Here is a 17,213-nt window from a genome sequence, read left to right as displayed (position 1 = left end):
TTGCGAAGAAAAATCTTCGGGTTTTTTTTAGATATAAATCAATTATTCTTTAATTCGTTAATATGAACTATTCATTTTGAAATCCAGACAATCCGGAACATTCAGTTCCAATTTAGTACAAATCTAAGATATATTTTCAATCTGAAATAAAATGTGAGACATTCGGAATATTCAGTCCAAATCTGAAATATATTATCAGGCTGGGCCAAAAATTTCGATAATAAATAACATTCAGTCCCATTTAAGAGATTTATTTTCTATTTGGGACACAATTTTGGGCTAACTAGAGCGTTGAATTCATATTCAATATATATCTGAAATAAGTTTTCAATCTGAAAACAAAATTTGGGATAATCCTAAATATTCAATACAATTTTATGATATGTTTCTCAGTCCGGAACAATACTTGGGATGAACCAGAACATTGAATTCAATTCGATATAAATCTGAAATGTGTTTTCAATTTGAAATAAAATTTAGGATAATCCTTAACCTTCAATACAAATTTATGATATGTTTCTCAATTTGGAACGAATCGGAATGTTGAATTCATATTTGGTATAAATCTCAAATATGTTTTCAATCTGAAACAACATTTTGGATAATCCGTAATACTTAGTATAAATTTATGATATATTTTTCAATTTGGAAAAAAAATTGCGACAATCCGTAACATTTAGTATAAATTTATGATATGTTTTTCAATCTAGAACAAAATTTGATATAATCCGTAACATTTAGTACAAATTTATGTTACGTTTCTCAATCTGGAGCAAAATTTGGGACGAATCAGAAAGTTGAATTCATATTCGGTACAAATCTGAAATAAATTTTCAGTCTGAGACAAAATTTGGGATAATCCGTAAACATTTAGTTTTACATTTATGATATGTTTCTCAATCTGGAACAAAAAGTAGGACGAACCAGAAATTGAGTTCATATTCGGTATAAATCTAAAATATATTTCCAATGTGGAAGAAAATATGGGATAATTCGTAACATTTATTATAAATTTATGATATGTTTTTCAATATGAAACGAAAGGTGGGACGAACCAGAAAGTTGAATTCATATTCGGTATAAATCTGAAATATGTTTTCAATCTGAAATAAAATTTCTGATAATCCGTAACATTTAGTATAAATTTATAATATTTTTTTCAATCTGAAACAAAATATGGGATAATTAGTAATATTTAGTACAAATTTATGATATGTTTCTCAATCTGGAACAAAATTTGGGACGAATCGGAACATTCAGTTGAAATTCTTTACGAATTTGAGTTACGTTTTCAATCTAGAACTAGGAATAAAAAATTATAACTGTTCAACCTCATCCGAGTAAGAACAAAAAATGAAGTAATGCGAAATTATAATAATTTGATGTTAGTTTCTAAATTGAAATGCTCATTGCAACATGTACGTAAAACCATCCCAGTTTCGTTCAAATATTGGACGATTGAACACTCTAAAGCGGAAGGTCTAATATCACAGCGACACCAGAATTCACTTCTGCTGTGCATCACCGGACACTCACATAGCTTTTCCTCACTTGCTCATACGGGGCATTTATCTAAGGACACTTCAAAGTTCCAAAATGCCACTCAAGAATGATCTTAGGAAAGTGAAGTTAAGGGGTGTGCCATCTTGAGCCCGATCCACAGGATGCTGCTGTTTTTTTTTTGTTGTTGTTGTTCTTTTTTGTTTTTTTCTCCTTTCCATCCTCTTTCTCTCACACACTTTCTCACTTAGATCCACGTAACATTTTCCGTTGAGTGAGGAGCATATTTTTGGAGTATTTTTGCATCAAGTAACCTTTTTGATTCCCATACACTGCAGCGAGGATGTTACTAGAAAAAAAAAATAAAGTTGGGAAAAGATTCACTCAGGGCAGAAATAGGAAGTTTTACTTGATTTCTGAACAATTGGTTGTTGTTTTTCGAACTGTGTATTCGCTTGAAATAATATCTTCAAAACATTTTACAAATTGTATTCGATTTTTTTTATTACTGTTTAAGTTACAATTTAGTTTTTATTCACTAGTCACTAGAAACTTCGTCGTCAAAAGAACGCTGATTTTATAATTATATTTTGATTTTCCATGAATACTGATTGCTAAAACTATAACTTGAATAATAATAATGAAAAAAAAAATTATCAAGGAAGAAGTATATATATATGTAATATTATTTGTTGTGAAGCATGATGCAGTTTGAAGACAATGAAGATACTTTTAATTTTGTGACGTCGTTTTATTTCATTTTGAAGAAGCAAGCATATGTACAAGCGACGAGCACACAGAAAAGAATGTGGGAAGAGCTCTTGGACATTTTATCCCTGGTCTTATATAACCTATGATTTTGATAGGGAAAATACTTCTTTACAGTGCTAATGTATTATGAGATTTCGATAGGGATTTTCATTACACGGGTGGACAAGGTAGGGGAAACACAGGGAGATTTTAAAAAAGAATTTGCTTGATCAGCGGTATGTTATCTCTTCACGCGTAGTGTGGGAAAGTTAGATTTTAGCTGATTCAACAATTTAACAAAGCTTTTCTTGAATTAATCAAGTAGAGACAGTGGAATTGTATCACGAAATAAGAGAATATTTTAGAATGAAGTTACTATGGGCTAAATTAAGATGAAGTTACTATGAAAATTAATTAAATTGAAATTAGAGTTAAAATATAATTACATATATATATATATATATATATATATATATATATATATATATGGGAATATAAGTTACGTAATTTTGTAGATTTTATTTTTAGCAAATGTATAATTTTAATAAATTCCTTTTTATTACAAAAAATATTTTATTCTTTTTAGTTATTCGAATTTGTCTGCATTAAAATCTTGAACGCGAATTTTTAGAATGGTAATGTATTACGAATCACAAATCGAAAGCCCAATTCTCGAAATTGATTTTTGTAGTTCGGCTGATTTTAAAGTTCATAATAAAGCCTTTTGCCTTGTATAAGATAGATAAAATGTTTAAATTATCGAACATAAATTGCACTATTCGAATTCCCCTAAATTTGAACGTGTCAAGAAAACTGAAAACCTTCAATTCAGCTTCAATTTAGAGAATGTACAATCGACTTTTTAATGCAAGTATAAACTTTCATATGTCAGGACCTAAAAAACAAGTAAAACTTTTTTTTAAACTTGAAATTTTCAGTATAGTGTTTTTCTAACCTGCGCTATTTGCATATTATTTTCTGACAAAAGTTTTTGCAAATTATTATTTTGCTTATTAGCTAATTAATTTTTATGATATATATCACTAAATAAATCTTACCAACAACGGGGGGGGGGGTTGTATTAAATAATTTACTGCTATTACTTTTTCACTTTTTAAAAATAATTTTTTGAATTGCCTTATTTATGTAGTATTTTAAATGAGATCGAGTATTGATAATTTAAATCTGTTCTTTTTTAATAAATTTTCCAAAATTTTGCTACAATCGGTATTTATTGCTTGAAATATAACTGTATTCAAACCATTTCATTATTTTAGGTCAGCCAACGAATGGCTCGAGGAAATGCCATGCATCGAATATTATTTTTTTTCTCACTAGATAGCCATTGAAAAGGCCTACAATCGTTTAAAGCAATGAAATTCAAAGCTTCATAATTCGGCCGGTTGTAGTTTCAAAAAGGTGGAGTGTTTAGTGCCTCAAGAATATTTCATCAAATACAAATAATAGAATTAAATGACTATATAAAATGTTTTCTAAGTATATTTATTGATTCATACAACATAAATTTTAATCCTTTCTGGCATTTAAAGTATTTTTCTAATTCGAAAGATATTCTTATTGGTCTTCAATAATTTAGAAATTAGATCCGCGATTAATGAGCGTCTTGTATACTACATATAATATTGATATGCATAATTCTATCTGCTGCATAGATGACATTTTATAACAATAAGAACATATTAATTAGTTTCTTTTTCTCGTTTTGGTCATTTTTAGCCACATGTTGAATATGTGTGTGTAAGTGCACTGTTTTATGAAAGCCACATTAATTTTTGTCATTTTCAGCATTAAAATGGGTTTTTTTAAATAAGTCAAATAAGAATATGTAAATGTATATAAGGAAAAGAAATATAAATAAATCTATTAAAACTACAATAGCAAATTTATTAATAAAAATTAATTCATTTTCACAATTAAATGCACCCACAACGACTTGTATATCCTCAGGACAAAATAGGTTTCAATGTCTAAAACATCATCTACCGAATTTTTTTTACTATATAAAGAGATACATATTTATTTTTTTATGACTTATACTGTCATTTCTTCGACTTCTGGGGTAATTCTATCGCTTTGTTTCTTAACCGAGAACTGTCAACACATCATCAGTCAGAAAACCACCTCCTCACGCTTATTGCCGGCGATTTTCAGCAATTAATCGTGAGAATGACGATGATGAAGTAGCTTCCTAATGAATCCGTGAAAAAAAAAAGATAACAATATAGGAAATTCTTTGCAAATTCTTGTACATTCAACGTAATATTGCCGTGATTTTCAACTCATGTTAGGCATAATGCAGTCTCTGATAAAGGAGATTGTAATCCCCCCCCCTTCGTTTTATAATCAATCGATTTAATTTACATTCCAACGAAAATTGTAATAATCTTGAATTTGTAAAAAGATAAGAATTGTTATTCATTTGCATTAAAATAAGTATATCATGAAAAAAAAATGACTAAAATAATGAAATTCTTAAAAATTCAACCGCAATTATTAGTTCATACTTTGTTTCGTTAAAAATAAAAAGCTTAATTATTGTGATAGATTATATGAAAATAATAAATTTCAAACAAATAAATTATTAAAAATAGCAAGTCCAGTAGAATAACTAGTTAAATAAGTAATTACTATTAACTTTTGTTATCAATTGTACTTTTATATAATAATTTTAATACTTTACAATTCATAAAATTTATATTTTTACAAATTTATTACAAATTTTGCAGATTCTTGCATTATCTTTTTGAAACCCCGTCGCAATAGAAGATTAAATAATGGTTAATTCACTCTCCCCGCACTCTTATTGGCAGTCATTTTCAGCAATTAATCTGAAAAAAAAGGACGTTGAAATTTCTTCTTAATGAATTCATAATAATAGCATAATGCAGAGAGATCTTGTGCGAGAATTGCTTAATTATTTTTAAAACCATCGCTACTCAAAATTAAATAGCAGCGAAATTACTCAACTAAACTATTTACTTTTCTTTTATTGGATTTCACTGACTTATTTTAAATTGACGAGCCGTTTTAGATTTGACAAGATACAGTTTTCTCATCCTATATTCCTGAATCAGATCCAATTTCTAACATAATTATCTGGAATGCACCACTATTAAACTTACATTAAAAATTTTAAAAAAATTAATTATCTGAATCTAATTTTTTAAATATTGAGAATTCTGATCCCCAATTGACCATTCCTTTTAGTTAATGACCTCAGTACTTTTGAATATTACTTAATTCTATTACATAAAGGCGTGTATTTGCTAAAGTGACTAGCTCCCCAACAGCTATGACTTCTTGGTTTTTTTAGTTATTTACAGCATGACTAGTTGCTCGATATCATGAGCAACGGTGCCTAAAGTTAATTTCTTTCTATATCTTTAATTAGTCCTTTTATTTTTGAGTACTCCCTACTTTTATATCCCAACCATTCGTTTGTGCTAAGAAGTTGCGTAAATAATAGCAGCGGAAGTGGTCTCCTTAAAACTTTCTCGTATACTCTCTGATAAAGGTGTTATCCTAGAAAATATCTTGCATGGCATTGGCGGACAATAGTTACGAAATATTAACCTTTGGCGTGAATTTAGCCTTTTAAAAAAATCCATCGTGTGATCTTTGGCGAAATTGTTGCCGATTAATCCCTGGCATGTGGTTAATAGTGACCAAAAACCTAATTTATGTTTTAAACGCTGTTTTCCCCAACTTATTATAACAAAAAAAAATGTGAAAAAAAACACTATACTTGTAATTACAATATCACGTACCAAATTTGATACATGTAAATCGTTATCGTTTTTCAATTCCTACTATTAGTTCACACTCTCCCTATACATATTTATATATCTTGGTCAAATTTTCAATCGTTAATAAAATACTTTTTATTCATCCACTCAAGTTCAAATACATTTTTTTTAAACTTGTAGTGGATGACACTTGATGTTAATACGTTTTCTTCAAATATTAATTCATTAATTAAATTTAATTAATTTTTAATACTTTAAATAGAGTTTTAGCAGTTTGTAATGACAATTGAAATCTACTGGTATTAGCTCAATCGGTAAAATGCAAGACAAAAATCAATAATTTTTGATACTTCATAATTTTTTTGACAATTATTTATTAAAAAGTAACTAAAATAAAATTTTTCTTTGTTGACCTAAGTAGGAATTGAATTAATTTTTTTTTATATTACTTGTTTGAGTTATTGTTCTGAAATTAGAAACTAACAGACAGTCAATCTCTTGTTGAATTTGGTTGAAAATTTTGTAAATGTCTGCACTATAGTTGTTAAATCTGTGTACTGAATTTTATTCATCTATTTCTCTTCGTTTTATAGTTATCGTGTTCACTTACTTTCGAACAACCGGACAGACAGTCTTCTTCTGAACGAATTGTGCTCAAAATTTGATTGAAATCTGCATATTTGATGTAAATATATTATACCAAAATTATCCGTCTAGTTCAAAGCATTTTTGAGTTATCTTTGTCACAGACATACGGACGGACATTTTCCAAAAATACGTAAGCGGCTTGAAATATAACTTCATAAAATTAGTAAGATTTATATTTGGTGTAGTATTTCATTTCATTTCTTATAAAAGTATTGATTCATGTTTTAACTTTATAAAAATGTAGTAAAATAATTTCAGCATTATATAATGAAAAGATTTAACAATTACTAATCTTTATAATCAGTTATTCAAGTAAAAGGAATTATAAACCATTCTTAATCTTTCATAAAGTTGAATTTTATTCAATTAATTTCAATATAATCCCAAGTTGGGAACTACATCAAGCTAATTCCGATGCTTGATAATAATATACGCGTAAATGAATATGTGCTTTCTACAAATTCTGTATTCTTGAAAGTTGTTAACATATTCAATACCTTTTATAAACACTTGTTAAAAATTTGTAAAATTATGTTCTCATTACTGCTCTTTCACAGCTGTTCAATATTTTGACGAATTTAATTTTCACTTCACGCACGTATTCGAGGAAACAAAATGCAATAACTTTTTCTTTCACCTTAATTCCTTATATTTTGTATTTTTCGCCAAAGCCAATATTATTTTCGAGTAATCTTAAATGGACACCTAGATTAACTTACCACACAATTTGGGCTGGGACATCTGTCTCATTAGTCTATAGCCCTGAGGCGCCATTGATCCAAGGGTCTCCAAGAATTTAGTAAACTGATTTTATTTTAATTTTGTACAAAATTGTTTATTTATTTATAATTTTGTTTATGTTAAGAGTAGAGGTATGATTAAGAATTTTTTCTGTACCTTCAGCGGTATTTTATGCTTCATAAACTTGTTTATCAATTCAGAAAATCTATGTGATAATGTAAAAATATTTTTTATATTTATTATCTATTCGATAAAAGCGATGCCAACATTATTTTTTTAGTAATCTTAAATGAACAATCGGCATACACTTACCACAGTTTGGCAAGGACGTCTTTTCCCAACGGTCTCATCAGTCTCTAGTCCTGAGGCCCCATCGACCCAGTGTGTCTAAGCATTTTGTGAATTGATTTTATTTAAATTTTAAACCAAACAATTTGTTTATGATTTTGACTACATTAAGAGTAGAGATATGATTGAAACCTGTTTCTGCACCGCCAGTGATTATATTATTTTGCATAAACTAGTTTATCTATTCGGAAAAATTCATATACAGACAATGTAAAAATATTTTTAATATTTATAATCTGTTGGATAAAAATGGTCATATATACAATTAGGGGTGATAAAAGCTGACTTGAAGAATCCTATTTTAAAATGGTGTCAATTTAAAAAAATTGTAAATTTTTATCGAAGAATAGGCGGGTTTTTTTCCACTCTTTAGTTAATCTATCAGGTAGGTATTTTCGTTGGACCGTCGCGTTAAAATTCGTAATTATTGTTCTAATGAAGTGTTAAGTTACTCGATCGCGGGACGGTCAACTTCTTAAAAATTGCTCGTCATATTAGAAACCTGTTATCGAGAGTTTTCCTAATTGACAATATCTGTCAGTTGGACGAAATTTAATTTTTAAGCATCAAACTTTCTATTAAATTCACGCTACATTTAACTTCCATTTAAAGATGAATTCCTTTTATTGAAATTTTTTAACCAGTTAACTGTTTCGACCTCTTCGGAAAATGCGTATTTAAATTGTGTCGTAAAAATTTAGTGATGACGAGTATTATCGTCAAACACAGAGTATGTGTAATATCGAATTACGTTGTACTGAAATGACTTATTTTTATTTTATTTCAATAATCATATTTATTTATTTACTTAAACTAACATACATTTTTTGCCACTGGCATTTTTTATTTCAAATGTCAACTGGATTTTTTGAATTCAAGAAGCGGCATTTTTTATCAACCATAAAAAATGCCGCTTCTTAAAATATGTAAAAAGGATACAAAGGATTCTCATCCCGGTTTTTATTACCAGGTGCGCCACTTATTGAATAGTCTAAAACAATTTATGGTTGCCTATTTGCTTCTGGGATGACTAATACAACACAGCGACTTTTTTTACTTTTTAAAAAAACAATTCAGATTATATGCAAGTTTTTTTTTTCATAATAATTAATAATAATCTTTTATTTGTTCCCTTTATTTCGACTTGGCCTCTAAATATTTTAAACATCTTGAAATTTGCGATGTTTGAGTTTTTACTAAAATTGTAATTCAAGCTGCAAATTGTCACCACTTATTATTCCTGACGAATAAACTCGTCATAACGCAAAATGTTATGCTTTTACCATGTCCAGTTTTTGACGATTATACTCGTCAAAAACAATTAACCAGTTAATATCAACTTAAACATAAATCAAAAAGTAAAAACTACAAATTGTCACTATTTATTACTCCTGACGAATAAACTCGTCATAACGCAAAATGTTGTGCTTTTACCATGACGAGTATACTCGTCAAAAGCAGTTAAGTAATTAATATTAACTAAAATATAAATTAAAAGTAAAAGTTGAGACAAAAAAGAAATTTGTAGTTTCTGTGTGAATGTTTAGCTTGGGAGAATTCCCTTGTAAAAAGTTAATGCACATCATAAAATTCCCCTTAATCTTGAAAATGGAAACTACAGTTTAGAACTTGGCTACAGCATAGGTTAGTGCAATTCTTACTTTCATGACTTTCCTCCTGGTCCTATTAAGACCACACACGCTGTCAACGAATAAGAAAAGGGGGGCTTTGTCAATTCGGGTGCAATCTCTATCTTTTAAGATAAACCTTGCATCAATTGTGAGGCAACCGCCTGTGACGATCCGCAAAAGCGGGAGAGAAAACAAAAAATGGTGAACTGTGAAACTAGGTTTTTCTTTCATTTTTTTGCTTTTTTCGTGTTCATAAAAAGGAAGCGTTAAACTATATTTGGTGCAATGGATGTTTCGGTGTTCCCTTGCGAACTAAATGACTTAGTGCCAGATGGGAAATATTTATGGTAAACAGTGTCCGTGTCATCGGAAATAGATGCCGTGGGACTCGCATTCGCTATACTGTATAGTAGATTGTTTTAAGAACTTTATTAGAATTTTTCTCGATATAATAATGGGTCTTTTTATACTATAACGATTTCTCAATGTTATTATCCCACGTTGCTTAAAATCTCTTGAATCCTGATATTTTACAGGAAAATTAGTTTTCTCTTTTAGTTTTTAAATATCTGGAAAACCGAATTTAGATCGGCAGTTTTTTTAATCGTCTTTTTCAAAAAAAAAAAAAAAAAAAAAAATACGAATTACATACTGATTACATATGAATATTCTTCTATCTTACCTACATATGAATTGGTCCTTTAAATGACAAAAAAAATCACGAATGCACTTAGTTTAACATGTTATTCGAACCAATCTGCAATATTACAGTATTCATTTTGCAGTTTGTCTATCATTACTTTCATTTTTGAACTCGGACTCAGTTTTACCATTTGTGAAATTGGATCTGAGGTGGCGCTATATAACATTGTCAGTGTGGGAGTAGATAAAAAAAAAAGGCCCTAAATCAAAAAATCAAATTGTGAAGATGGAATTTTATAATAGCTAATTCACTGGGTTACTTGTGTTCTAAAATTTTGTAACTGGTGTGCTCCCGATGGCAAAGCATCATGTTATTTAATTTAATTATCAACCAGTCGATTAATTAAAGTAAATGTTGATTTCTTAGTAATGATGCCCACTTGCTAGTAAATTTGTGAAGAATTGATTACAATAATTCCAAAGCATTGATAACGATGAAATATAAATAAATAAAAGGAAATAGATTAAATGAAAAGAAATTATGCTTTTTAACATATTAATAGAATGTTTTTAGAAATAATTTATATTCAGTTCATTCCACAATTTTATAAAGCAAAAGAAAATCAAATAAATAAAAGTAAACCATAAACTACCCAGAATAAAAGAAAGGGATCTTTTTGATTTAGTAAGTTCATGTTTCAAAATAATAGTATTGCATTACTATTTATTAAACATGATTTGCCAACCATTTCTAATGATGTCTTCATGTAACAATATTTTACATAAAACTTGAAATTGTTGTTTAAAAGAATACTTTTTTTTTGTCATAATAATGGCATTATATTATTTTATTTGGTGGAAGAATATTTTTTTGAGATGATTAATTTCTTATCTGATATAATTTTCTTTAACGAATAAAAATTCAAAAAAATACATTGCTGAAATTAATTATACATTTTCCACATCGTTTTATTTTTGTTAAATATGTAAATAATGTTGTTTATATTCAATCAGATTTAGCAAATTTAATTATATTTAAGGAATTTAAAATAATGCATTGTTAACCCTATTTCTGTTATACAAAGTTTATAGTCAATTTCAAAGCTTGAAATAATTAAGAAAATGATTTATCAGTAATTGAAGCAAAGTAAAATAAAATTAACTATTAATGACACGTCGAAAAAAAAATCGATTGTAATTATATATTTAATTATAATAAAAAATCTTTTAATTTTTTAATTAATTTTATTTGAAATGTTAAAGCAATTGAACGTAGAAAACTTTAAGAATTTATATAATATCACACGGAGGCCACAAAATTGGTGTGAATGACTTCTTCTGTACTTGCTTTGAAGAAAAGTTGTGAAAAATGAGCATCAAATAATATCACCAAAAATGTGATGTCTCTATCTTATATCTTAAAACTTGGTTGATTCAAGCATTTTTATTTCGAGTTCCTCAATAATTCGCTATTTTTCTTTGATTTGTCGAATTTTCTATTAACATCATGCGAGAAAGTTTCAAGGAAACCGCTGCCGCTGGTTAAAAAAATTCATATTTGTTAGTTATGAATTTTGTTGCTTATTTTTAAGATAGTTGTATTTATAATTGCTTAATGATAATTGAAATTATTTACTGATTTATTAAAATTATCATTTATTATGTTAGTTAAAAATTATTATTATGAATACATTTATTAAAATTACTTGATATTATTCAATAATCATGTATTATTTATTAAATGCCTTTTTTGCTGGAAAGCTGCCATTTTCCTATTTTATTGTATAACTTTCCAAATTATTATTAGCATTTTATTTACTTATTTGATGATTTTGCCATTCTTAATTTAAATGTATAGTTTTTCTCTTTCGATAGTCGCTTTTGAATCATTTTTTTCTGCAATTGCTCTACCTCTGTATTTGATTTTATCAGTGACTAATTTCATGCTGATCTTGTAATCATTTTCAATTTTCACTTCCTTTCTCTAGCTCTATCGTCTGCGATGAACCAGTGGCCTGTTCGTCTTTCTCAGCCCCTGACGTCACAAACGTGCGATCGCAACTACATGGAAGGTGTCACTCAACAAACCATGGAATCTGCAACGCAAAACAGCGTCTCCCTACCATCCATATCGTCTCTGTGTAACTCATTGACTTCTAGCATACCGGTAACGCAAGATTCTCCTTATGTTGAAAATAAATACTACAGTACCTTTGCTCAATAACTGCGACTGTGACTAAATAATCAACGACGATGAAAAGAAAACTGCATCATTACAATTGAAAGTTGTATGACGAACAATGATCTTCAATATTTTTAAAGAAGAAATTTTTTTTAAATGTTGGAGTGGTACTTGTATGACTAATGATATATTTTTGACATCATATGCTCCACTGATAGAAGTTGTAGTTGCATTTGAGTTTATTACCTGTAGACCAAATAATTCTGCTTGATTATTGTTATGTAATTGTGCAATGAAAAGACTAAATCTGATTAATTCACATAAGTTCAAAATAAAAGAGAAAAAAAAATCCACGAAAATTAGCAAAGAAACTCAAAATTAATTATATTTCTCTTAAAAATCTCTATGTATTTAATTTAATAAATTTTAATGTATTATTTTCGTAAATATGGTAAATGTTGCCATAATATATATGCCATGTATGCTTTTGCATACATTGTAAATTGTATAAAATTCTCTCATATCATTCGGCTCTTTATATTTCTTTACTTATTTATTAAGTAAAAAAATTTTTAAATTATTTATTCACATGTTTGATACGTTTTTAAATGCTAGTTCGAAAGTAAATATTTATTGAAATATGCTTAATACTTGAAATATATTTAAATGTCCAAATAGAAAAAAAAGTACTTCATTAAATATATAATTTATTTATTTATTTGTGATGTCATCTCATAATGACAGATATCGTTTAAGAATGTTGGTCTTCTTGTTTATGTATGCATTGAATCATATCTCAGTTTGCAATTTTGTGCTTAATAATGAAATGAAACATTTACAATGTTTTTTTTTTATTTTTTCATTAATATCAATGGAAAGAAGGAACATTTTTTTTCCCTACAAAAATATCATTTCATTGTAAAATAATAAATTAATAAATCTCATGGATGAGTGTTGAATAGTTTGTAAAATATAAAAAAATATGGAAAAAAAGTGCAATATTGTATGTGCTTGTGTTTCGTTGTTGCCAGCTTGGAGATTTAATTCGATTTTTTTGTTTAAAATGCTGAATATAATAATTATTTTTCAAAAATATTTAATGCAATTATTATGTTGTATATATGTATAGCCAGTGAGTACTAGAAAAATTATATTTTGTTAAAAAAAATCCTTCTTATTTTTTAAAAAATTATTCGGTGTTAAAATAATCATCTGAATATTACATTGCCACTTTAAAATGTTTATATATTTTTAATTAAATAAGTTTATATATTTTTATATAAATAAGCTAAGTAAACTAAAATGGCAATATTATTTTTTCCAAAATATTTTGCTAGAAACATTTTTAATTGGAAACTCGCAAAAAAGAAAAAAATAGAACAATTATTTTTTCCTTCAATAAAAAATAAATCCAGATGTAAGTAAAAAAATTTAAAAATTAATTATTAAAAAAATAAAATTGTTTTTAGAAAACTATACAATGGATTTCATTTGTGTGTTTGTAACACAAAATCAATAGAACAAAACCTGGACAATTTTTGAAGTAATATAATTTAACACGTTCTAAGGAATGATAATAATTTTTTTAAAGAAGTAATATTAGAAAAGAAATGGCATCATGGATTAGCTTAATATTATAAAATCCATAAATATAATTCATACTGCCATTTCTAGAATTTTAAAAATCGTTTGCTTATCTAAATTATGTGTCTATATTTTTAAAAAAATTAGATCGAATTTTAACTCATTAGAGGATAAATAATAATAATTAATAATGAAGATCCTTGACAAAATTTGGGAAATAGTTCAAAATAATTTTATTTCTTTTTTAGTATATTATTATTATTTTCATGTCTTTAGCAAAATTTAGCACTATAATTTGGAAATTACCACGAAAAACAGCTGATTTCTGCAAAATAAGAACTTTATATATCACATTTATGCAATAAATCGTTTGAAACGTTCTTTCATGAATTCCAGGATGTCATTGTTTATATTCCTCTATTTCATTTTGTTGTATTTTATTTATTTATTTTTCAATATTAGAATACAATTCTTTGATTTTTTTTCTCATTTGTGTAGTTTTACATATTTCATAATGAACGAAACTAATACTGTAATAATAAAGAATATCACTACATCTGCTCAAGACTATCTGTAATTGTTAAAATGAAGAAACTTAAAGGAGAGTGAGTTTGTAAAAAGTAATGGATTATTTAAAAGTTGTAATAATGACATGTAATGATTATTATCTATTTGAATCTTATTTATTTATTGGTTATTTTAGCTTGCCATATGTGTTATATTGGGCTGCTTTGAAATATGAGCTATAAAATAGTGCTTTTATTGTTTTAATAAAAATACTGTAAAAGAAGTTTAGTCTTTTTGTTGTAATGTGTAAAAAATTTTACTTTAAATATTTAGATTCTTGTAAATATTTTTTATCTATTTCATTAATTTACATAAATTTTGATTTTAGGACTTAAGAATTTTTAATAAATATCTATTGTTTTATAGAAAGTCGATCTGAATTATTTTATTTATTTATTTTGCGAAACTTTGTAAATTATTGTGAAATGGTCAAATGTTGATTTTATTCTTTTAGGTACGAGAATTACCAATAGCAACAATACACTGACAGATTAACTACGCCATACTTTCAGGATGTTAGTTTGGCAGCAAATTATTTAACTTATTTTCAGTATGAGTTAAATTAATATTCAAAATTCATAATCAATTTTATGCAGCTATTTAAGAAAGATATTTTATGTGGTTGTCAAACGTATCCTTTTGAAAAATGACTTGGTACTTAGTGATGGCATTTGGAGTCTTGTGTAATTTTCTATCCGTTTTTAATTTTATATTTTGATTTTTCGTAGCATGTATATATTATGGTTATTATGATTAATTGATTGCTATTAATAATAACCAATTAATCACATAGAACGTAATAGATATATTATATACATATATAATTTGTGTCAAAAGCGAAAAATGATTTTTTTTAAATATTTTTTCTCGCAGTTATTTTTTTATTATTTTAAGTAGACAGCGCATTAAATTGGTGTCAGTATCATTTCGAGATTGAGGATTCAGTATCCAAACCTGATTCCAGCACCGATCCGTCTTATACGTGGATCGTATCAGTGGACCCGGACTGAACCACTGATTTAGCAGTGGTGTTTGTAGAGTGTACAAATGTCATTCTCGTTTTCTCGCAGAGATTTAAAATACCCATCGTGTTACTTCACACAAAGGAACCTTAAATTAATTCAAGAAGTTTAAAAATGAGTTAAAACTTTTTGTTAAAATATTGTCACTTCAACTTCAAATCAATTACGTGCTCATTTTAGTTGGGCAGTGTAAAGAACTAGTATTTATTTATACAGCATTTTAATGAAAAATACTTTTTTGTAGGGATTTTTTTTTGTAGAAGATCATTTAATTCAGATTAATCAAGTCATATTATATATATCAAGTCATATATATGCAGACTAATCAAGTCTTAATGTAATTAATCAAGTCATATATATTGAGACTAATCAAGTCTTAATGTACTTGATCATATATATTCAGACTAATCAAGTCTTAATGTAATTAATCAAGTCATATATATTGAGACTAATCAAGTCTTAATGTACTTGATCATATATATTCAGACTAATCAAGTCTTAATGTAATTGATCATATATATTCAGACTAATCAAGTTTTAATGTAATTAATCATATATATTCAGACTAATCAAGTCTTAATGTAATTAATCATATATATTCAGACTAATCAAGTTTTAATGTAATTAATCATATATATTCAGACTAATCAAGTCTTAATGTAATTAATCATATATATTCAGACTAATCAAGTCATATATATTCAGACTATTCAAGCCATATATAATCTGACTAATCAAGTAATATAGCCAATTTAAGAGTTTGGATTTATGTTATTTTCAATAAAGAATGGAGAGCCGAAATAAATCAAACGATCCAGACTTTTATGCAAATTTCGAAATTTCTCTTTCGTCAATTCTTGAAATTGTTTTATCAAGCGCAAGTTGTTCATTCCATTATTGATTTTTATACTTATACTCTGTGACAACCTCATGCTATTTTAGGTCCCCCCCCCCTGAATTCCCATTTTTAAAAATTTATTTACAATTATATATGTATTATTGTTTTATCAGTATTCTCTAGGCGGCATTCTTAATTCATTTAACATTAAGCGGCGTCCTAGATAGTTCTTTTAAATTCTTGTGCGTTCTAGAATCAAATAATTCACTACTTCAATTTGAAATGAAAAAGAAAATGTGTCTATACGGTACAAACTCTTAATATATATTTAGAAAAATAGAATAGTTAGCATTTTAATGTATTTCCACCACGTTAGGGGGTACTTTTTTTAATTCTCATTTTTTATTTATTTGCAGTTACTTATTTCATTATTTATTATTTTGCCAGTATTCCCTAAGGGGCATTCCTTAATGCATTTAATACTAAGAGGCATCCTAAATTATTCTTTTAAATCCTTGCGCGTTCCAGAATCAAATAATTCAGTACTTCAATTTGAAACGAGAAAGAAAATGTATCTATACAGTACACATTCTCAATTATATTTAGAAAAATAGGACACTTAGCATTTTGATACATCTTCGCGCGCTTCTATCAAACGCGAGTTGTTCGTTTCACTTCTGATTGTGATACTCAACTTTTAAGTAGATTCTCATACCCTGTGACCACCCAATGCTGCGTAAGCCTTTTTTAGTATTACATCACCTAGAAACCGCAATTCTGCCTTTAAGTAAATGCACATACATCCTGTCCTTGCCTTATCTCGCTGCTTTTTGGGCAACGTAAATCAAGATCTTTGAACGGCGGCAGTGCAAGAGAAAACTGATGACAGGCCCTTCTAATGCGCGGGTCCAAAGGCCCTTCTGCGTTCCACAACAGCCCTGGCTATTCTAGGATCACTCTCATTATAGCCGTTCTTTGAGAAAACCAACTGTT

At 27.6% G+C, this 17,213-nt stretch overlaps 1 protein-coding gene across 1 annotated transcript in view; it reads left to right on the top strand.

Annotated features, from left to right (window-relative positions):
* The window catches only part of LOC129963555 (uncharacterized), a 32,553-nt gene extending 17,943 nt beyond the window's left edge, over positions 1 to 14,610 (top strand). Inside the window, exon 2 of the mRNA XM_056078013.1 lies at positions 12,016 to 14,610. Coding sequence (XP_055933988.1) covers positions 12,016 to 12,251 — 236 coding nt within the window. The 3' untranslated portion in view covers positions 12,252 to 14,610. The remainder of the gene's footprint in view (positions 1 to 12,015) is intronic.
* Positions 14,611 to 17,213: the final 2,603 nt, after the last annotated feature.

This window comes from Argiope bruennichi, chromosome 3 (assembly GCF_947563725.1).
Source record: "Argiope bruennichi chromosome 3, qqArgBrue1.1, whole genome shotgun sequence".
In the NCBI taxonomy this organism is placed as follows: domain Eukaryota; kingdom Metazoa; phylum Arthropoda; class Arachnida; order Araneae; family Araneidae; genus Argiope; species Argiope bruennichi.
This window is presented reverse-complemented; position numbering and strand designations above follow the sequence as displayed.